Source organism: Salvelinus namaycush, unplaced genomic scaffold (assembly GCF_016432855.1).
Source record: "Salvelinus namaycush isolate Seneca unplaced genomic scaffold, SaNama_1.0 Scaffold823, whole genome shotgun sequence".
Taxonomy (NCBI): Eukaryota; Metazoa; Chordata; class Actinopteri; order Salmoniformes; family Salmonidae; genus Salvelinus; species Salvelinus namaycush.
The window spans coordinates 53484-76634 of record NW_024061557.1 but is presented as its reverse complement, the minus strand read 5'-3'; the positions used below and the strand labels follow the sequence as shown (position 1 = coordinate 76634).

General features: G+C 46.3%; 1 protein-coding gene across 1 annotated transcript in view; it reads right to left on the bottom strand.

The window, feature by feature from the left end:
- Positions 1-23151, bottom strand: part of LOC120042986 (receptor-type tyrosine-protein phosphatase N2-like) — a gene marked incomplete at its 5' end in the record, with an annotated part of 69156 nt that overhangs the window by 12566 nt on the left and 33439 nt on the right. Inside the window, 4 exons of the mRNA XM_038987709.1 lie at positions 5215-5548; positions 12870-13047; positions 14561-14633; positions 21795-21905. Coding sequence (XP_038843637.1) covers positions 5215-5548; positions 12870-13047; positions 14561-14633; positions 21795-21905 — 696 coding nt within the window. The remainder of the gene's footprint in view (positions 1-5214; positions 5549-12869; positions 13048-14560; positions 14634-21794; positions 21906-23151) is intronic.

Genomic DNA, 23151 nt, shown 5'->3' with positions numbered 1-23151 from the left:
GGTGTGCTTAACGATGGGGAGCGGGTGTGCTTAACGATGGGGAGCAGGTGTGCGCAATGTGGGTTGCCAGGTGTGCGCAATGTGGGTTGCCAGGACCGGTGGTTAGTAGACCTGCGACATCGAGTGCCGAAGCGGGGCGGCAGGAGTAGACATGAAAACCTTTTCTGGCCACGAGGAGTATTTCTGTCTGTAATAAAGCCCTTTAGTAAGGAAAAACTCATTGTGATTGGCTGGATTTCACATGAAATCTATGGTCACTCATTGATATCTACGGATTTCACATGACTTGGCAGGGGTGCAGCCATGGGTGGGTCTGGAAGGGCATAGGCCCACCCACTGGGGATCCAGACCCACCCATGGCTGCACCCCTGCCAAGTCATGTGAAATCCATAGATTAGAGCCTAATGAGTTTATTGAAATTGACTGATTTCCTTATATGAAGTGTAACTCAGTAAAATCTTGTTGCATGTTGGGTTTATATTCTTGTTGCGTAAAGCTAAAAAAGCAGTAAGTTGTCAAAAAGTTGCTAATTAGCTAAAATTATCCGTGATGAGATTCAAACTTGCAACGTTTGGAATGCTAGATGTTTGCGTTATATACCCACCCTGACCAACCAACCACTCACCCTGACCAACCAACCACTCACCTTGACCAACCAACCACCCACCCTGACCAACCAACCACTCACCCTGACCAACCAACCACCCACCCTGACCAATGCTAGATGTTTGTGTTATACACCCACCCTGACCAACCACCCTACTTTCATTTTTGCCTTAAGTAACTACCTGTCTTATGTAACTATACCAAACATATCATACTAAGTGGAGAGTCCCGGATTTTAGTTGACTATGTTACATCTAGTCTATGAGACCAGGCTGTTTGCTTTGAACTGTGTAGACTACCACTGTTAGTAGGCCTGAGACTGCACTGTAGTTTTACATTCTTTTAATAAGTAGACACACGAGACAATGCAGTTTTAGAAACTGTTCTTTGTCCAGACAGTCAACCCACCTTTCCACCCCAGACAGTAGGTCTACCTTTCTACCCCAGACAGTAGGCCTACCTTTCCACCCCAGACAGTAGACCTACTTTTCCACCCCAGACAGTAGACCTACTTTTCTACCCCAGACAGTAGTCCTACCTTTCCACCCCAGACAGTAGGCCTACCTTTCCACCCCAGACAGTAGTCCTACCTTTCCACCCCAGACAGTAGGCCTACCTTTCCACCCCAGACAGTAGTCCTACCTTTCCACCCCAGACAGTAGGCCTACCTTTCCACCCCAGAGAGTAGGACTACCTTTCCACCCCAGACATTAGGCCTCCCTTTCTACCCCAGACAGTAGGCCTACCTTTCCACCCCAGACAGAAGAGGTACCTTTCCACCCCAGACATTAGGTCTACCTTTCCACCCCAGACATTAGGCCTCCCTTTCCACCCCAGACAGTAGGCCTACCTTTCCACCCCAGACAGAAGAGCTACCTTTCCACCCCAGACATTAGGTCTACCTTTCCACCCCAGACAGTAGACCTACCTTTCCACCCCAGACAGTAGTCTTACCTTTCCACCCCAGACAGTAGACCTACCTTTCTACCCCAGACAGTAGGCCTACCTTTCCACCCCAGACAGTAGACCTACCTTTCCACCCCAGACAGTAGACCTACCTTTCCACCCCAGACAGTAGGCCTACCTTTCTACCCCAGACAGTAGGCCTACCTTTCTACCCCAGACAGTAGACATACCTTTTCACCCCAGACAGTAGGCCTCCCTTTCCACCCCAGACAGTAGGCCTACCTTTCTACCCCAGACAGTAGGCCTACCTTTCTACCCCAGACAGTAGACATACCTTTTCACCCCAGACAGTAGGCCTCCCTTTCCACCCCAGACAGTAGGCCTACCTTTCCACCCTAGACAGTAGACCTACCTTTCTACCCCAGACAGTAGTCCTACCTTTCCACCCCAGACAGTAGATCTACCTTTCCACCCCAGACAGTAGGTCTACCTTTCCACCCCAGACAGTAGGTCTACCTTTCCACCCCAGACAGTAGGCCTACCTTTCCACCCCAGACAGTAGGTCTACCTTTCCACCCCAGACAGTAGGCCTCTCTTTCCACCCCAGACAGTAGTCCTACCTTTCCACCCCTGACAGTAGGTCTACCTTTCCACCCCAGACAGAGTAGGTCTATCTTTCCACCCCAGACAGTAGGTCTCTCTTTCTACCCCAGACAGTAGGTCTACCTTTCCACCCCAGACAGTAGGCCTACCTTTCTACCCCAGACAGTAGGCCTCTCTTTCCACCCCAGACAGTAGGCCTACCTTTCCATCCCAGACAGTAGGCCTCTCTTTCCACCCCAGACAGTAGTCCTACCTTTCCACCCCAGACAGTAGGCCTCCCTTTCCACCCCAGACAGAAGGCCTCCCTTTCCACCCCAGGCCTACAGACACAGAAAAATGTAAGCTTTAACTGCTGGCTACTCATCTTCAGTGGCTTAGCCCAACAAGAGAAGTAACACGTGTATCCTTAAAAGCTGTCACAGAAAGTGAACAGCTTAATCAATTGATATTGACAGAATTAGATTACTTTCCAAGCAAAGTTAATGTTTTGTCTCCTTGGCTATAGAAGGTTGTAGCTCAGCCTCTGAATGTCTAAGAAACTAAACAATGATATCCCCATATGCATCGGAGTCACGTCTTTCCCATGACTTTGTTTCTAGCATAAAGCATTGTGGACTAAAGCGCTGTTATAAATCACTTTATGTAATTGGATCTGTTTTATATTCTGAAAAATATTAAGCTAACAATGGGTAGACCTTGTGGTTTTCTTTCTCAATTTTCTTGAATAAAAGGTAGGCCCATGGCATACCCTCTCATACCACCTCAATTCTAGTCCTGGTTTTAACTTAACAGCCCGTCACTGTGTCATGACGCTAGCCCTCTAGCAGAGACGTGAACCCCCCACCCCCCTCTCCTGTTAGGAGGGGGCAGTTTTATGAAAGGGCTAAATCTAATTTCAACTCTACAGAACAGAAAACGTGAGAGCCTGCTCCACACTTGAAATGGTATGAACTCTGAACTATTGATCTCTCAAGAGGAAGTGATTCCTAGATTACAGCCTAACAGACTGCAGCTGTAAAGGTAGCAAATCTAGTAAAAACATTGACCGATGCAGAAGACCGCAAGTGAGATGAACATCTCACTCCACGACGACCCGGCAGAATCTACAAAGGGACAATGGCGACCTCGACTGGGCAAACCAGAGCCTCGCATCACCAGCTCAATCGTAAATACTGATTACATTCCTTCATCCGAACGAGCGATTGTTAAAGTGCATATGTATTCATATTTATGCAAGAATAGATAGAGACCCACGTTCCTTTGTCTTCCTCCGCCCCCCCTTTCCTCTCTGAATCTATCATGTTATAACCAAACTGTTTTTGTTTAGTCCACTAGGGACTTTCCTATCATTGTTAGTAACCAATATCTACTGTTTGTTTGTTACGTATTTCTGTGATTATTTATTTAGTTAGTAAATAAATAATTTGTATATCGCTGATTCATTATGGACACTAGGGTTCGTGCAGATGAGCAAGAATTTTATGACGTTTGGAATGAGACTAACAAGGTAAAGAATAATTCATGACCGCTATTGATATAAAAGATCTTCAGATCTTTAAGAGTGGATTTGGGAGATAGCCGCTCTATATAAACTAATGCTTCTGAGGTGCCGCATGTTATTCATGAGTTAATTGTTGCATGATTTAAGACAGCAGATCCACTAACTCACCATCCAGCCCAGTGGTGGAGTTACATTAAGACAGCAGTTCCACTAACTCACCATCCAGCCCAGTGGTGGACTAACATTAAGACAGCAGATCCACTAACTCACCATCCAGCCCAGTGGTGGAGTTACATTAAGACAGCAGTTCCACTAACTCACCATCCAGCCCAGTGGTGGAGTTACATTAAGACAGCAGATCCACTAACTCACCATCCAGCCCAGTGGTGGACTAACATTAAGACAGCAGTTCTACTAACTCACCATCCAGCCCAGTGGTGGACTAACATTAAGACAGCAGTTCCACTAACTCACCATCCAGCCCAGTGGTGGAGTTACATTAAGACAGCAGCTCCACTAACTCACCATCCAGCCCAGTGGTGGAGTCACATTAAGACAGCAGTTCCACTAACTCACCATCCAGCCCAGTGGTGGACTAACATTAAGACAGCAGATCCACTAACTCACCATCCAGCCCAGTGGTGGAGTCACATTAAGACAGCAGTTCCACTAACTCACCATCCAGCCCAGTGGTGGAGTCACATTAAGACAGCAGTTCCACTAACTCACCATCCAGCCCAGTGGTGGACTAACATTAAGACAGCAGTTCCACTAACTCACCATCCAGCCCAGTGGTGGAGTTACATTAAGACAGCAGCTCCACTAACTCACCATCCAGCCCAGTGGTGGAGTCACATTAAGACAGCAGTTCCACTAACTCACCATCCAGCCCAGTGGTGGAGTCACATTAAGACAGCAGTTCCACTAACTCACCATCCAGCCCAGTGGTGGAGTCACATTAAGACAGCAGTTCCACTAAAACTCACCATCCAGCCCAGTGGTGGACTAACATTAAGACAGCAGTTCTACTAACTCACCATCCAGCCCAGTGGTGGACTAACATTAAGACAGCAGTTCCACTAGCTCACCATCCAGCCCAGTGGTGGAGTTACATTTAGACAGCAGCTCCACTAACTCACCATCCAGCCCAGTGGTGGACTAACATTAAGACAGCAGATCCACTAACTCACCATCCAGCCCAGTGGTGGACTAACATTAAGACAGCAGATCCACTAACTCACCATCCAGCCCAGTGGTGGACTAACATTAAGACAGCAGATCCACTAACTCACCATCCAGCCCAGTGGTGGACTAACATTAAGACAGCAGATCCACTAACTCACCATCCAGCCCAGTGGTGGACTAACATTAAGACAGCAGATCCACTAACTCACCATCCAGCCCAGTGGTGGAGTTACATTAAGACAGCAGTTCCACTAACTCACCATCCAGCCCAGTGGTGGACTAACATTAAGACAGCAGATCCACTAACTCACCATCCAGCCCAGTGGTGGACTAACATTAAGACAGCAGTTCCACTAACTCACCATCCAGCCCAGTGGTGGACTAACATTAAGACAGCAGATCCACTAACTCACCATCCAGCCCAGCCAGAGAGCTGTAGTCCCCCTGTGGAAGCTGCTGCTGTTGCTGCTGTTGTCTGGCTCTAGCCATAGCCAGCTCTGTCAGACTGTAGTCCTCTACATAGTCCAGAGGCAGCTCCGGTTCCTCGTAGTAGGGTGGGGCTGGCAGGGCTGCTGCCCCGCGGTGGCGGAATGAGGGCTGTGCAGGGGAAGAGGACAGATAGAGGGAGATGACGTCCTGCAGCAGTTGACGGTCTCTCTCTCTCTGTTTGGCTTGTTGGTATCTGGAGGAAGGACGAATCCCTGCGTAGACTCCTCCTCCCTGGTGGAGGGAGCGCTCCATATCTTCCTGGTATCTGTGCTGTAATACACAGAGAGATGGTTTACGGATGAGGACAAGTGTATGTGTGTTTGTGTGCGCACATCCAGCCGTGCGTGTTTGTGTGTGTGCGTGAGTGAGTGATTTCATACATTAAACCTTTACTTGTAGCCAGGTAAGTCATTGCAAATGTACAGTTATGACTATAACTCCTGTTCCCTGATGGAGGGAATCAGAATCCCCTTTATTCACCAAGTACATTTACACATACTCAGAATGTTCCCTGGTGATATGGTGCTGCTAGCCCAAATAAATAAATAAATAAATAAGTACAGACACATCTCAACATCAGCTGTTCAGAGGAGACTGCGGGAATCAGGCCTTCATGGTCGAATTGCTGCAAATAAACCACTACTAAAGGACACCAATAATAAGAAAATACTTGCTTGGGCCAAGAACACGAGCAATGGACAATAGACCAGTGGAAATCTGTCCTTTTGTCTGATGAGTCCAAATTAGAGATTTTTGGTTCCAACCTCCTTGTCTTTGTGAGATGCAGAGTAGGTGAACGGATGATCTCCGCATGTGTGGTTCCCACCGTGAAGCATGGAGGAGGAGGTGTGATGATGTGGGGGTGCTTTGCTGGTGACACTGTGATTTGAATATGGCAACTTCAATGATTGAACTAACTATGTAATGGAAGGATCAATCAAATGTACTTATAAACCAATCAATCAAATGTATTTATAAACCAATCAATCAAATGTATTTATAAACCAATCAATCAAATGTATTTATAAACCAATCAATCAAATGTATTTATGCCATATGCTTTATAGCCATTCTTTGTACTTCCATAACTGTCACGGCCGTCGTCGAAAGGAGACCAAAGTGCAGCGTGGTGAGCGTACATTTCGTTGCGGGCCCCTGACTGGGGACCCTCGTTGCGGGCCCCGGACTGGGGACCCTCGTTGCGGGCCCCGGACTGGGGACCGTCGCTGGAGGCTTCGGACTGGAGACCGTCGCTGGAGGCTCCGGACTGGAGACCGTCGCTGGAGACTCCGGACTGGAGACCGTCGCTGGAGACTCCGGACTGGGGACCCTCGTAGCGGGCCCCGGACTGGGGACCGTCGCTGGAGGCTCCGGACTGGAGACCGTCGCTGGAGGTTCCGGACTGGAGGCCTTCGCTGGAGGCTCTGGACTGGAGGCCGTCGTAGCGGGCCCCGGACTGGGGACCGTCGCTGGAGGCTCCGGACTGGAGACCGTCGCTGGAGGTTCCGGACTGGAGGCCTTCGCTGGAGGCTCTGGACTGGAGGCCGTCGTTGGAGGCTTCGTGCCATGGATCATCACTGGAGGCTTTGTGCCATGGATCATCACTGGAGGCTTCTTGCCATGGATCATCACTGGAGGCTTCGTGCCATGGATCATCACTGAAGGCTTCGTGCCATGGATCATCACTGGAGGCTTCATGCCATGGATCATCACTGGAGGCTTCGTGCCATGGATCATCACTGAAGGCTTTGTGCCATGGATCATCAATGGAGGCTTCGTGCCATGGATCATCACTGAAGGCTTCGTGCCATGGATCATCACTGAAGGCTTCGTGCCATGGATCATCACTGGAGGCTTCGTGCCATGGATCATCACTGGAGGCTTCCTCCGTGGAGCTGGAACAGGTCTCAACGGACTGAGGAGACATACTGGCAGCCTGGTGCGTGGAGCTGCCACAGGACTCACCAGGCTGGGGAGACATACAGGAGGCCTGGGTCTGGGGGCAGGCACAGGACTCACCAGGCTGGGGAGACATACAGGAGAACTGGTTCTGGGGGCAGGCACAGGATACACTGGGCCGTGGAGGCGCACTGGAGGTCTCGAGCGTCCTGGCTGGATGGTCTCGAGCGTCCTGGCTGGATGGTTATTTTCTCCCAGCAGATGCGGGGCGCTGGCACAGGACGCACTGGGCTGTGCAGACGCACCGGAGACACAGTGCGCAGAGCCGGCGCAGGATATCCTGGGCCGTGGAGACACACTGGAGGCCAGATGCACTGAGCCGGCACCTTCCGTCCTGGCTGGATGCTCACTCTAGCCCGTCCAATGCGGGGAGCTGGAATGTAGCGCACCGGGCTATGAACGCGCACTGGAGACACCGTGCGCTCCACCGTATAACCCAGTGCCTGACCAGTACGACGCTCCCTCCGGTAAGCACTGGGAGTTGGCTCAGGTCTCCAACCTGACCTCTCGTGCCTGCTCCGTTGCCGTGACTCATGGTAGCGAAGTCGTTCCTCCCTCGCTACTTCAGCCTGTTTCCATGGCAGGGTCTTGTCCCCTGCCATAACCTCCTCCCATGTCCAAGATGTCCTCCATTCTCTCTTCTCCCGGGATCCCTGCTCCACGCTGCTTGGTCCTTTGGTGGTGGGAAGTTCTGTCACGGCCGTCGTCGGAAGGAGACCAAAGTGCAGCGTGGTGAGCGTACATTTCCTTTTATTATATAATGTCGCCAACAAAACAAGAAACAAAATAAACGACCGTGAAGCTTCAGAGGGCTATAGTGCCACTAACAAAGATAACTTCCCACAATGACAAAAGAGGAAAAGGCTGCCTAAGTATGATTCCCAATCAGAGACAACGATAGACAGCTGTCCCTGATTGAGAACCATACCCGGCCAACACATAGAAATACAAAAACATAGAAATCAGAACATAGAATGCCCACCTCAAATCACACCGTGACCAAACCAAAATAGAGACATTAAAAGTCTCTCTAAGGTCAGGGCGTGACAATAACAGAGTGATAAAAGGCAGATTATCTCCATGAACCAAGGTTGTTTGGGCCAACGGGGAGTAACAAGCATCAGCAACAAGCCCTTCCGACTCATCAGTGTGGGCTGAATCAGTTCCACAGGGAGAAATGTGTAAAAGAGGGTCCATAGTGCGCGAGAGTATCCATTCCCAGTGGAGCACTCGGGTCAAAAACAGCCGACAGTGTAAACTGCCAACAGCTCCAGGTAATTGATGTGCAGTGCGGTCTGCGACACTGTCCACAACCCCCGAATTGAGCTGCACTCGCACAGTGCACCCCATCCTCGGGGGGGATGCATCTGTCGTGATCACCTTGCGGGATGTAACTTGACTCATAGGGGTCCCCAGGGACAACAGCCGCATTGGTCCGTCCACCGAGCTAGAGCCTGTAGACATGACGGGGACACCTGAAGTAACCCTAACCCTAACCCTAACCCTAACCCTAACCCTAACCCAAGCTATATGCGGGGACAAGAACGCACGATTCTCGACTGACTCTAAACCCAGAAACGGAATGCGTTGGGATTGAGTCAAACCGCTCTTCTCTTGATTCCCTTTGAAACCCAGAGACTGAACATGGGAAACCAGCTGTGTGTAACATCACCTGCTCCCTCGACTCCGCTGCCACCAGCCAATCGTCCAGGTAGTCCAATATCCTATACCCCAGACACGGCATAGTTGTCAAATCCACCTCCACAACTTTGGTGAAAATGCGAGGCAAGAGGGACAGCCCAAAAGGGAGGACCAGAAAATTGTAGGCTACAGCATCAAAATGGAACCTCAGGAATTTTCTGTTATGGGGAGGGGGATATATAGCCCCATGAAAGTATGCATCCTTCAGGACGATGGAGGTGAACCAATCGCACGGGCTGTAACAACCGGCTGTTCATGAGCATTCTGAATTTGTAGACCCTTAGGTGCTTGTTTAGGGCATGCAGGTCAAAACAGGGGCGCAAAGTCCGGCCCCTGTTGGGAACCAGGAGATCCCGGGTGTACAAGCTGTCCTGGGCCTCTAACATAGGAACCATTGCTTCTGGAGAATTATCCTACCTAAAACTGTCTCTGAGGCCTCAGTGATACTGTAAAAACATAGGTGATGCACAACGAATTTTAGCCTGTACCTCAATGTTGCTGTTTGCCTAATCAAGGGAGACACTGTGCATGTGCACAGCGAGTCTCCAGTGAAGTGCCATCTGAAGGGGTGGAACACTACCTTGTGAACTGGGAGAATTGTTATTTTCATGCCTTTTTGAATTTCCACCACAGATGGACCAGCTTTTCCTTCAGCCTTGGGAGTAAAATGACACCTGTGGCAAGCAACCTAGTTGCAGGAGCAGACATGGGGGTGGACCCAGAAGCTTGGGAAGCCAGCTTAGCCATCGGGCCTCTGTCTGCAGACACTCTAGAAGATGAGGCCGCAGCAGTAGCAAGGTAAGAAGATGCACAGCACCGGTCGAAAGAAGATGCGTAGCACCGAGGAAAGAGGACGCACAGCACCGAGGAAAGAGGACGCGCAGCACCGAGGAAAGAGGACGCGCAGCACCGAGGAAAGAGGACTAGGCAGCACTGAGGAAAGAAGACTTGCAGCACCGAGGAAAGAGGACGCGCATCACTGAGGAAAAAAACAAGGAACCGAGGAAAGAAGATGATCAGCACCAAGGAAAGAAGACGATCAGCACCGAGGAAAGAGGACGCGCATCACTGAGGAAAAAAACAAGGAACCGAGGATAGAGGATGCTCAGCACCGAAGAACAAAGACGCTCAGCACCGAGGAAAGAGGACATGCAGCACCGCCTCCTACTTATTTTTTCCTCAGAATGAGACTGCATAGATTCCAGGGCCGAACCAAACAACCCCGTAGGAGAAAATGAGCTCATCCAAGTACAACTGCCAGTCTCTCTCTGGCACCTGCGACAAAGTCAACCAAATGTGCCGCTGCGCCACCACGGTAGCGCCCATGCTTTTCCCAAAGCGCTGAGACGGTGAACAGGACATGATGAAATCGACCGTAGCACAAATCTCATCTAGGAGCTTTGTGTGGGGCTCCCCAGCAGCCAGAACTGTTGCCAGGTCAGCCAACAACTCAGTCTGGTAAACCTGCAGCATTGCGACTGTATGTTCAGGGACCGGGCTGCCACGCCCCTGGGCCTGGTACACATTGTCAAGCTGCGCCCCCCGAAAAATGACAGTGCTTATTCGGGAGTGACGGGTTGGGGTTAACCATCGCTTTGTTAACCAATGGGACTAGGTAGCCAGCTAGTTTCCCATCCACCGGAGGCATATGGACAAGCCCCGCACCCTCCATGCCCTCCACATCCATGAAATGGGAATACCCATGCAACATTAGCTTGGGCCCAGGTCATCTAATCGATGAAGTCTGGAAAGAGAGGCAAGCAGCGCTTGACTGTGGCTAGCACCAGTGGCAGCGATTTCCCACCAAACCTGGATTCCTTCCGCCGCTGGGGGAGGATGGCCACTCCACTGATAAGCGTGCAGCTACTCGTCTCAATGAGCGGAAGCCAGGGATTCCCATGCTACATCCACAGCAGGGTAGTGTGTAACAGGTCACACGTCATCAGAGCACAACACATGCTGAACTTGTTTACCAGCCTACCTGTTTAATTCAGATCCCGTGACGCAGTTAACCTCAGTTGCTGGGACCGTTGCTGTATATCCCGCGATACTGCCAAACCCTAAAGTCTGAAGAGCTGTTGCTTGGCGAAGCAGCTAGCCTAGCTGCTAGCTATAAAGCTAGCTATCAAGCTAGCCAGGTTTCATTGACAGTGTGAACACAGCCCGCGACGTGGTTAGCCCTTGTGTCTGGTACCGTGGATAGTTCCGGGCTTGTAGCTGTTTAGTCCAAACACACACACACACCTGATTGACTGAATATTAGCTCAACAATGTTTTTAATTGTACTTAGTTTTTTTCTCTCCATGTCGATCTCTGATAAGCTACCCAGGAAAGGGCTAAGAATAGCCCATATTAATATAGGTAGCTTTCAAAATAAGGTTAATGAAATCCATAACTTGCTAACATCGGAAAAACATTAATATACTGGCCATCTCTACATGTCCATACTACATACTACCTCAACTAGCCCGACTGTCTGTATGTAGCTTCGCTACTTTTATAGCCTCGCTACTGTTATTTTTCACTGTCTTGTTACTGTTGTTTTTTATTTCTTTACTTACCTATTGTTCACCTAATACCTTTTTTGCACTGTTGGTTAGAGCCTGTAAGTAAGCATTCCACTGTATTTCACCTGTTGTATTCGGCGCAAACTATGATTTGATTTGATCTCTGAAACTCAGAGAGATATCCGGGATTGTAACATACTCTGTTTCATGGAAGCATGGCTAGCTGGGGACATGCTGTCGGAGTCCATACAGCCAACGGGATTTTCAGTGCATTGCGCCAACAGGAATAAGCATCTCTCCATGTAAGAAGAAGGGTGGGTGTTTCATGATTAACGACTCGTGGTGTAATTGTAACAACATACAGGCACTCAAGTCCTTTGTTAACCTGACCTAGAGTTCCTCACAATCAAATGTCGACCGTTTAATATCCCAAGACAACTCTCCTCGGTTATCGTTACAGCCGTGTATTTCCCCCCGCAAGTGGATACTAAGATGGCCATCAAGGAACTTCACTGGACTTTATGCAAAGTAGAAACCATATATCCTGAGGCTGCATTTATTGTAGCTGGGGATTATAACAAAGCAACTTTTAGAACAAGGCTCCCTAAATCCTATCAGCATATCGATTGCTGTACACGAGCGATTAACACGCTCGACCATTGCTACTCTAACTTCCGCAATGCATACAAGGCCCTCCCCCGCCCTCCTTTTGGCAAGTCTGACCATGACTCCATCTTGTTGCTCCCCTCTTATAGGCAGAAACTAAAACAGGAAGCGCCCGTGCTTAGGTCTATCTAACGCTGGTCTGACCAATCGGATTCCACGCTTCAAGATTCCTTCGATCATATGCCACACCTGTCAGGTGGATGGATTATCTTGGCAAAGGAGAAATGCTCACTAACAGGGATGTAAACATTTTTTTTAACAAAATAATAATATTTTGGCCTATAGGAAAATTCTGGGATTTTTTAAATTTCAGCTCACGAAACAACACTTTACATGTTGCGTTGATATTTTTGATCAGTATAGTTACCAAACTTTAACACACAACATGCAGAAGGATGAGCATGCCCTCCCTTAAAGCCTGATAAATATATTTTGTTCTAAATGTTTGTTCAAGAAATGTGTGAATTGTTCTGTTTAGGTCCAGGTGAAGAGCAGGAAGAATTGAAGGGAGGAATTCATGCCTCGAGTTTATCACCTGTAGAAGGCGGGGCTTCAAGTGAGGTACGGTGTTCATTGGCCTTGTCAGGCATGATTCTATTGTTCTTCAGTAGAGGGTGCTTGCGCGTAAACTCCCAATAGCTGTATTGTACAGAGTTTACTGAAAGGGAACAAATTATCTTTACAATATAAAGTTTGTTGTGTGTCTGAGTGTCTGTGTTAACATGCATGGCTGTAGCTTACAGTACCTGTTGGTAGGTAAAGGGGTCCATGGGAGATGTCTGCATGCGAAGGGGGGACTGGAGATGGTCTACTATCAAGTAGTCCTGGTGGCTGTCAGCCTGACTGGCCCCTGACTTGGAAGAGCTGATGGGGTATCCTCTCTGATTGGAGGAGCTGCTGGGGTATCCTCTCTGACTGGAGGAGCTGCTGGGGTATCCTCCCTGACTGGAGGAGCTGCTGGGGTATCCTCCCTGATTGGAGGAGCTGCTGGGGTATCCTCCCTGATTGGAGGAGCTGCTGGGGTATCCCCTCTGACTGGAGGAGCTGCTGGGGTATCCTCCCTGACTGGAGGAGCTGCTGGGGTATCCTCCCTGATTGGAGGAGCTGCTGGGGTATCCTCTCTGACTGGAGGAGCTGCTGGGGTATCCTCCCTGACTGGAGGAGCTGCTGGGGTATCCTCTCTGACTGGAGGAGCTGCTGGAGTGTCCTCCTTGACTGAAGGAGCTGCTGGGGTATCCTCCCTGACTGGAGGAGCTGCTGGGGTATCCTCCCTGATTGGAGGAGCTGCTGGGGTATCCTCTCTGACTGGAGGAGCTGCTGGGGTATCCTCCCTGACTGGAAGAGCTGCTGGGGTATCCTCCCTGACTGGAGGAGCTGCTGGGGTATCTTCCCTGACTGGAGGAGCTGCTGGGGTATCCTCTCTGACTGGCGGAGCTGCTGGGGTATCCTCTCTGACTGGCGGAGCTGCTGGGGTATCCTCCCTGACTGGAGGAGCTGCTGGGGTATCCTCCCTGACTGGAGGAGCTGCTGGGGTATACTCCTTGACTGGAGGAGCTGCTGGGGTATCCTCCCTGCTTGGAAGAGCTGCTGGGGTATCCTCCCTGACTGGAGGAGCTGCTGGGGTATCCTCCCTGACTGGAGGAGCTGCTGGGGTATCCTCCCTGACTGGAGGAGCTGCTAGGGTATCCTCCCTGACTGGAGGAGCTGCTGGGGTATCCTCCCTGACTGGAGGAGCTGCTAGGGTATCCTCCCTGACTGGAGGAGCTGCTGAGGTATCCTCCATGACTGGAGGAGCTGCTGGGGTATCCTCCCTGACTGGAAGAGCTGCTGGGGTATCCTCCCTGATTGGATGAGCTGCTGGGGTGTCCTCTCTGATTGGAGGAGCTGCTGGGGTATCCTCCCTGATTGGATGAGCTGCTGGGGTGTCCTCTCTGATTGGAGGAGCTGCTAGGGTATCCTCCCTGATTGTAGGAGCTCTGTTTGGTTCTGGTAGGGAGTAAAAGCCAAGGGGGAGAGATTAGCAGATCAGAGAGAGTCATTCAACAAAGAGCTCAGAATAGGAGTGCTGATATAGGATCAGCTTTGCTTTATGTTATACAGACATGGGGGACCTGTTCCTAGTCTGAGACGCTTTTTTGAATATGGCCCCTGAGCATAGTGCTGCTTCCGTCTACTACACAGAGGCTATAAGACACACAAGATAATGTTGGATAGTCTAGAGAAAAGGCTCACAGGTCTAAATCCACGTACAGTTCCTATAAAGCATCTTTACATTCACAGCTACACAGAGACAATAGTCTATAGACCAGTCTAAAGGTCATCTTTACATTCACAGCTACACAGAGACAATAGTCTATAGACCAGCCTAAAGGTCAACTTTACATTCTCTCAAATCTATTCGTATCCTTACTGTGAGAAGGAGGAGGCCTTTAGGGACTGTGTGGTGTGAGGAACTCTGCTCAGCTCTTTGGCAACAACGTACTGGGTAATGTCATCCTGCCAGGACAGACCTACAATTGGACAATTGGGATAAAGAATATTTGCTTAGGTAATTAATATTTTTAGGAACGTTGAATCAATGTTGTATTTGAACATGAGTCGATTTTTGGTTAAACCTTTTGTCAATAGGGGGGCGCTATTTTCACTTTGTAAAAAATCGTGCCCAAATTAAACTGCCTCGTACTCAATTCTTGCTCGTACAATATGCATATTATTATTACTATTGGATAGAAAACACTCTCTAGTTTCTAAAACCGTTAGTTTCTAAACCGAATTATATCTGTGAGTAAAACAGAACTCATTTTGCAGCAAACTTCCCGACAGGAAGTGAAACATCTGAAATCGAGGCTCTGTTCCAGGGCCTTCCTATTAATTTGCCTGAAATCTATGGATCTACATGCACTGCATACGCCTTCCACTAGATGTCAACAGGCAGTGGAAGGTGGAATGGGGTGTCTAGCTTGATCTGAGGTCGAACAAGAGTTCTTGGAATGACGTGACCAGAATTTCCTTTGTCTACCAGTGCGCGGGAAGTACCTCCATATTGTCTTATGATAAGCGTTCGATATACACGGCTAATATCTCCGGCTTTGTTTTTATTTGATACATATTAGAAAAACATCATAAAGTAGGTTTTTTCAACCGAGTTTCATCAGTTTATTCAACGTTTAATGGGACTTTTGGAGTTTTCTGTTCTATGCGTCAAGAGAAGATGGGCACATGGATAGCCTTGTGGAGCGAATTCGACAGGAGAGAAGGACATTCTAAAACCAAACAACGATTTATTCTGGACAAAGGACTCCTTGTACAAGATTCTGATGGAAGCTCAGCAAAAGTAAAAACAATTTATGATGTTATTTCGTATTTCTGTGGAAAATGTTTAGTCCTATTATCCGCCCTTTTTGCGGGTGCTGTCTCGCTATAACGTAAGCTGCTTGTTATGGTAAAGTTATTTAAAAAAATCTAACACGGCGGTTGCATTAAGAACTAGTGTATCTTTCATTTGCTGTCCAACATGTATTTTTTAGTAACGTTTATGATGAGTTCTTTGGTCAGATTAGGTGAGTGTCCAAAATAGCTCCGGACAATTTGGTGAATCGATGCTACATATTCACAATGTATAACCACGGTTTGCAGCTCTAAATATGCACATTTTCGAACAAAACATAAGTGTATTGTATAACCTGATGTTATAAGACTGTCATCTGATGAAGTTGTTTCTTGGTTAGTGACTAATTATATCTCTATTTGGTCGGTTTTGTGATAGCTACCTATGCGGTAGAAAAATGGTGAAAATATGCGGTTGAGTCTTTTGCTATTGTGGTTAGCTAATGGAAATACATATTGTGTTTTCGCTGTAAAACATTTAAAAAATCGGAAATGATGGCTGGACTCACAAGATGTTTATCTTTCATTTGCTGTATTGGACTTGTGATTTCATGAAAATTATATTATATGATATCCCTGTTGCGTTAGGCTAGGCTATGCTAGTCAGCTTTTTTGATGAGGATGCTCCCGGATCCGGGATGGGTAGCAATGAAAGGTTAAGAACAAATTCTTATTTACAATGACTGCCTACCCCAGCCAAACCCTAAACCGGACGACACTGGGCCAATTGTGCGCCGCCCTATGGGACTCCCAATCTCGGCCGGTTGTGATACTGACTAGAATCGAACCAAGGTTTGTAGTGACGCCTCGAGCACTGAGATGCAGTGCCTTAGACTGCTGCGCCACCGTGCTTCTACATCTGTATTGCTTCCTGTTATGTAATTTAGTAATTCATGTTCATAAATTGCAATTATCTTTTCTGAAGGTCTGAAACCCAGAGGTTGTAAAGTTCTGGTTTAAATGAAACAGACAGAATTCCCATCTCACAATTAGTCAGATACAATTTTATTTGCGAGAGCTCTACCGTGCATATACAAAAACGTTCCTTTTATACTATTCTCTTAACCTACACACATACATACACACTAATATCAGCTGACAGTTCCAGTCCCCCCCAGATACGGGAAACCTGGAGGGGCTCTCCCTGTCTTATCTTATCTCCCCAGAGTTATAGCTGGGTCAGTTCAAACATAGGTTATGGCTGCAGGGGCAGTATTGAGTAGCTTGGATGAAAGGTGCACAGAGGTGCCCAGAGTAAACGGCCTACTTCTCAGTCATAGTTGCTAAGTTATGCATATTATTATTGGTATTGGATAGAGAACACTCTGAAGTTTCTAAAACTGTTTGAGTTATGTCTGTGAGTATAACAGAACTCATGTGGCAGGCAAATACCTGAGAAAAAATCCAAACAGTAAGTGGAAATTCTGAGGCTGGTCGATTTTCAACCAAGATCCTATTGAAATCACAGCAAGATATGGATGAGTTTGCAATTCCTACGGCTTCCACTAGATGTCAACAGTCTGTAGAACCTTATCTGATGCCCCTACTGTGAAGGGGGGCCGAATGAGAGGGGAATTAGTCAGGTCTGCCATGACCTGACCATTCTTTGACCATGCACGTTCACATGAGAGGGAGCTCTGTTCCATCGCTCATCTGAAGTCAATGTAATTCCCCGGTTGGAACGTTATTCAAGATTTATGTTAAAAACATTCTAAAGATTGATTCAATACATCGTTTGACATGTTTCTACTGACTGTTACGGAACTTTTGGACATTTCGTCAGGTTTTAGTGAACGCGCTTCCTGGCGTTGGATTTGTTTACCAAACACGCTACAAAAATAGCTATTTGGGCATAAAAGATTCCTGGGAGTCCTGGGAGTGCATTCCGACGAAGATCAGCAAAGGTAAGTGAAGATTTATAATGCTTTTTATGAGTTTTGTTGACTGCACAATTTGGCTGAACGCTGTTTTCAAATGACTGAATATTGTGTTTTGCCGTAAAACTTTTTGAAATCTGACACAGCGGTTGCAGGGGGTGCTGTTTGCACTTTGTAATAATTTAGTTCCCAAATTAAACTGCCTCGTACTCAATTCTTGCTCGTACAATATGCATATTATTATTACTATTGGAAAGAAAACACTCTCTAGTTTCTAAAACCGTTTGAATTATATCTGTGAGTAAAACAGAACTGGAGTTGGAGCAATTTTCCTATGAGAATGTGAGAATGCTGAAATCTGCAGGCTGTTCTGAGGTCGGTTTATTAATTTGCATGTCTTCTATTGGTTGAGATGCACTGCATACGCCTTCCCCTGGATGTCAGCAAATAGTGAGAATTGGAATGGAGTTGCTAGGCAGATCTGAGGCCTTATAAATGGGCTGGCAACGTGGGGTCCTTTCTTTCTTCCCTTCGCCATGACGCAAGACAGACCTCAGGATGGCGTTCTAGAAAGCTCCCGTTATAGCCCTTAGATATATCCGGCTCTGATTTTATTCGATATAAGTGTTAAAGACATCATAATGTTGTTATTTTAAACCGAGTTATATCAGTTTATATCAGTATATTGCGATTTTCGGGTATTTATTTGTGCTGCGTTCTAGGGAGTTGGGCACGTCTGGCCCACATGGCTAATGTTTACTGCTAATTCCAAAGTTGAAGGCGACAATCTACAACCGAGCAACGATTCTTTTGGAAAAAGGACAACTTGCCCAAGATTCTGATGGGAGCTCATCAAAAAGTAAGAACTATTTATGATGTTAATTCGTTGTTCTGTTGAAAAATGTAAAACTCATATTCCGCCATTAATTTCGGTGCGGTCTCGCTTTAACGCACGCTGTATGTCGTAGTAACGTTAATTTTAAAAATCTAACACAGCGATTGCATTAAGAACTAATGTATCTTTCATTTGCTGTCCAACCTGTATTTTTTAGTCAAGTTTAAATTTAGTTACTGATTAGATTAGGTGCCTCTCCCAAGATTTCTCCCGACATATTGTTGACAGCTTGGCTACTATTCTCATTGTATAACCACGATTTGTGCCGCTAAATATGCACATTTTCGAACAAACTCTATATTTATTGTGTAATATGATGTTATAGGACTGTCATCTGAAGAAGTTTGAGAAGGTTAGTGAAAAAATTAATATCTTTTGCTGGTTTATTCGTTATCGCTATTGTTGGCTTGAATCAATGCTGTTGTGTGGTTGGCTATTGTAGTAAGCTAATATAATGCTATATTGTGTTTTCGCTGTAAAACACTTAAAAAATCTGAAATATTGGCTGGATTCACAAGATCTTTGTCGTTCATTTGCTGTACGCTGTGTATTTTTCAGAAATGTTTTATGATGAGTATTTAGGTAATTCACGTTGGTCTCTGTAGTTATTCTAGTTGCTTTGGTGAGAGTTGTGATGGTGGCTGCAATGGTAAACTATGATTTATACCTGAAATATGCACATTTTTCTAACAAAACATATGCTATACAATAAATATGTTATCAGACTGTCATCTGATGAAGTTGTTTCTTGGTTAGTGGCTATTTATATCTTTATTTGGTCGAAATTGTGATAGCTACCTATGCAGGAAAAAAATGGTGGGAAAAAAAAGTTGTGTCTTTTGCTATTGTGGTTAGCTAATAGATTTACATATTGTGTCTTCCCTGTAAAACATTTTAAAAATCAGAAATGATGGCTGGATTCACAAGATGTGTATCTTTCATCTGGTGTCTTGGACTTGTGATTTAATGATATTGAGATGCTAGTATTTACTTGTGACGCTATGCTAGGCTATGCTAGTCAGCTTTTTTTACTGATGGGGGTGCTCCCGGATCCGGGATTGTGTGCAAGTAGAAGTTAAGAACAAGTGTATCTTTAATTCTATGTAAAACATGTATCTTTCATCAAAGTTTATGATGAGGATTTATGTTATTTGACGTGGCTCTCTGCAATTTCTCCGGATACTTTGGAGGCATTTCTGAACATGGTGCCAATGTAAACGGAGGTTTTTGGATATAAATATGAACTTAATCGAACAAGACATATATGTATTGTGTAACATGAAGTCCTATGAGTGTCATCTGATGAAGATCATCAAAGGTTAGTGATTAATTTTATCTCTATTTGTTGTTTTTTGTGACTCCTCTCTTTGGCTGGAAAAAATGGCAGAATTTTTCTGTGAGTTGGTGATGACCTAACATAATCGTTTGTGGTGCTTTCGCTGAACAGCCTATTTGAAATCGGACACTTTGGTGGGATTAACAACAAGATTACCTTTAAAATGGTATAAGATACATGTATGTTTGAGGAATTTTCATTATGAGATTTCTGTTGTTTGAATTTGGCGCCCTGCACTTTCACTGGCTGTTGACATATCATCCCGTTAACGGGATTGCAGCCATAAGAAGTTTTAAGGAGTCTCTTTGCTTTCTTTCGGCACACATACATTCCTTTCTTCCCCAATGGTTATAATTTTTAATTACCCCTTGTCCATGCTACATAACCTCTAATCCTAATGGTTAAGTTTCTGGGTAGAATTATTTAATCATTTATCTTAAACCTTGATAAAATATTTTAACACTTCTTCTCTGGGGTTTTAAGCTGGGTATCTGTAAAGCACTTTGTGACATCTACTGATGTAAAAATGGCTTTATAAATAAAGGTTATTGTTTGAAAAGAAATATTTTAGATTTTTTTACCTCATGCTTTTTCATTATTCACAATTCACATACCTGCATACCTCATTTCGTTTGTTGAAATAGGCTATCCATCCCCATTTTCAAAAAGCGCTCCTCATCCTATTACCAAAGACTCGCTTCAAACTATTCAGTCCTCCTATAATGCCATATCAACGGAAGATTTAAAAGAAATGTGCCTCACACATAGGCAACGGTACATTTCACAGGAGCCCAGTATTTTGTATAGACGTGTGAATGTTCTGCGCGCTCTTGGCAAAGGCTAATATAACGAAGGCTAGTTCAGCAATACATTGTGTTTGGTTCGGCTAGGCTAGGTTCGGCTAGGCTAGGTCCGGCTAGGCTAGGTTAGGCAAGGTTCGGCTAGGCTAGGTTAGGCAAGGTTCGGCTAGGCTAGGTTCGGCTAGGCTAGGTCCGGCTAGGCTAGGTTAGGCAAGGTTCGGCTAGGCAAGGTTCGGCTAGGCTAGGTTCGGCTAGGCTAGGTCCGGCTAGGCTAGGTTAGGCAAGGTTCGGCTAGGCTAGGTTCGGCAAGGCTAGGTTCGGCTAGGCTAGGTTAGGCAAGGTTCGGCTAGGCTAGGTTTGGCTAGGCTAGGTCCGGCTAGGCTAGGTTAGGCAAGGTTCAGCTAGGCTAGGTTCGGCTAGGCTAGGTTAGGCAAGGTTTGGCTCGGCTAGGCTAGCCTCGTTGAAGCCAATTACAACAATGTTGGCTATTGAGCAAACACCGGATGTTTTTTTCTTCTTCTGTTGCTATCACTTGTTACTGTAGCCTATGCTATTTAATAAACTGTAATATCAATCCACAGTCGACCAGGACGAGAATATTCCGCGCACACAGCCGAATTGGAGTTGACAACACAAAGACCATTAATAACCTACAGAACTGGTGTCACACCCTGGCCTTTGTTATGTTGATTTTCTTTATTAGTTTAGTTAGGTCAGGGTGTGACATGGGGGATGTTTGTGTGTTTTGTCTAGTTTAGGGTGTGTGTATTGTTTAGGGGGGTTTGTAGTATGTATGGGGTTGTGTTCAGTGTAGGTGTTTAGGAAAGTCTATGGTTGCCTGGTTTGGTTCTCAATCAGAGACAGCTGTTTATTGTTGTCTCTGATTGGGAGCCATATTTAAGGCAGCCATAGGCTTTAGGTGTTTGTGGGTAATTGTCTATGTTGAACGTTAGTAGGTTGTGTGTGCACTTTCGTTTATAGCTTCACGGTCGTTTATTGTTTTGTAAGAGTGTTTCGTGTTACGTCTTCGTCTAATAAAAGGAAGATGTATGTCTCTCACGCTGCGCCTTGGTCCGCTTATTATGACGAACGTGACAACTGGAGACAAACATGCAGCATTAAGCCAATGGATGTGTTGATTGGCCAGTGAGTGGCCAAGGCCTCGTCACACCAACAACTTGTTAATAAATCAAAACCTCTTGCACCACCGCCAGCTACTGGGCTCATAATTATGGCTATGAAAATAACACAAATATTTGTGGCACACCCCCGGACCTAGAGCTAAGATTACATTTTTTTTAAATTTTAGGTTTTGTTAAAAATAGAGCCCCTAGATTTCAACCACATGCAGGGGTTGTGTTAGGCTGTTGACTCACCCTGTAGCATGAGCTGCTTGAGGACCTCCTGCATCCTCTTCAGAACAGGAACTGACACCTGGTACTGCACCTGGTCCTGCTTAGAGGTACGGCACTGCCCGAAGAGACCGTCTGCAACACACAACAGAACACATCAACACAGTTTCTAGACACACACAGACAGACACAGTGCCCGAAGAGACCGTCTGCAACATGTACACACAGCAGGACACATCAACACACACACTGTCTTCAACACACACACACACACACACACAACACACACACACACACACACACACACACACACACACACACACACACACACACACACACACACACACACACACACACACACACACACACACACACACACACACACACAGCTTCTCCAGGGGGAAATCAATAATTTCCAGGCCCAGGGACATGTACTAGTCTGTGGTGACCTAAATGCCAGAACCGGACAAGAACCTGACACTCTCAGCACACAGGGGGACAAACACCTGCCTGGAGGTGACAGCATTCCCTCCCCCAGATGCCCCCCTAGGCACAATATGACAACATAACCAACAAAAACGGGTCTCAACTCCTGCAGCTCTGTCGCTCGCTGGGTATGTACATAGTCAATGGTAGGCTTCGAGGGGACTCCTACGGTAGGTACACCTATAGCTCATCTCTTGGCAGTAGTACTGCAGACTACTTTATCACTGACCTCAACCCAGAGTCTCTCAGAGCGTTCACAGTCAGTCCACTGACACCCCTATCAGATCACAGCAAAATCACAATCTACTTGAATTCAATCCCTTTTAGACAAAAACGTTCCACTGTAATAGTGAAGGTGTAAACTTGGCAGTAGAAAATCTTAACAGTATATTTGACCTCTCAGCTTCCCTATCAAATCTAAAAATCTCAAATAGAAAACCGAAGAAAATGAACAATAATGACAAATGATTTGATGAAGAATGCAAAAAATCTAAGAAAGAAATTGAGAAACCTGTCCAACCAAAAACATAGAGACCCGGAAAACCTGAGTCTACGCCTTCACTATGGTGAATCACTAAAACAATACAGAAATACACGACGGAAAAAGAAGGAACAGCATGTCAGAAACCAGCTCAATTTAATTGAAGAATCCATAGACTCTAACCACTTCTGGGAAAAGTGTAAAACACTAAACAAACAACAACACAAATAATTATCTATCCATAATGGAGATGTATGGGTAAACCACTTCTCCAATCTTTTTGGCTCTATAACAAAGAACAAAGAACAAACAGCAAAAACATATACATGATCAAATACAAATCTTAGAATCAACTATTAAAGACTACCAGAACCCACTGCATTCTCCTATTACCTTGAAAAGTCTTCTCATGCT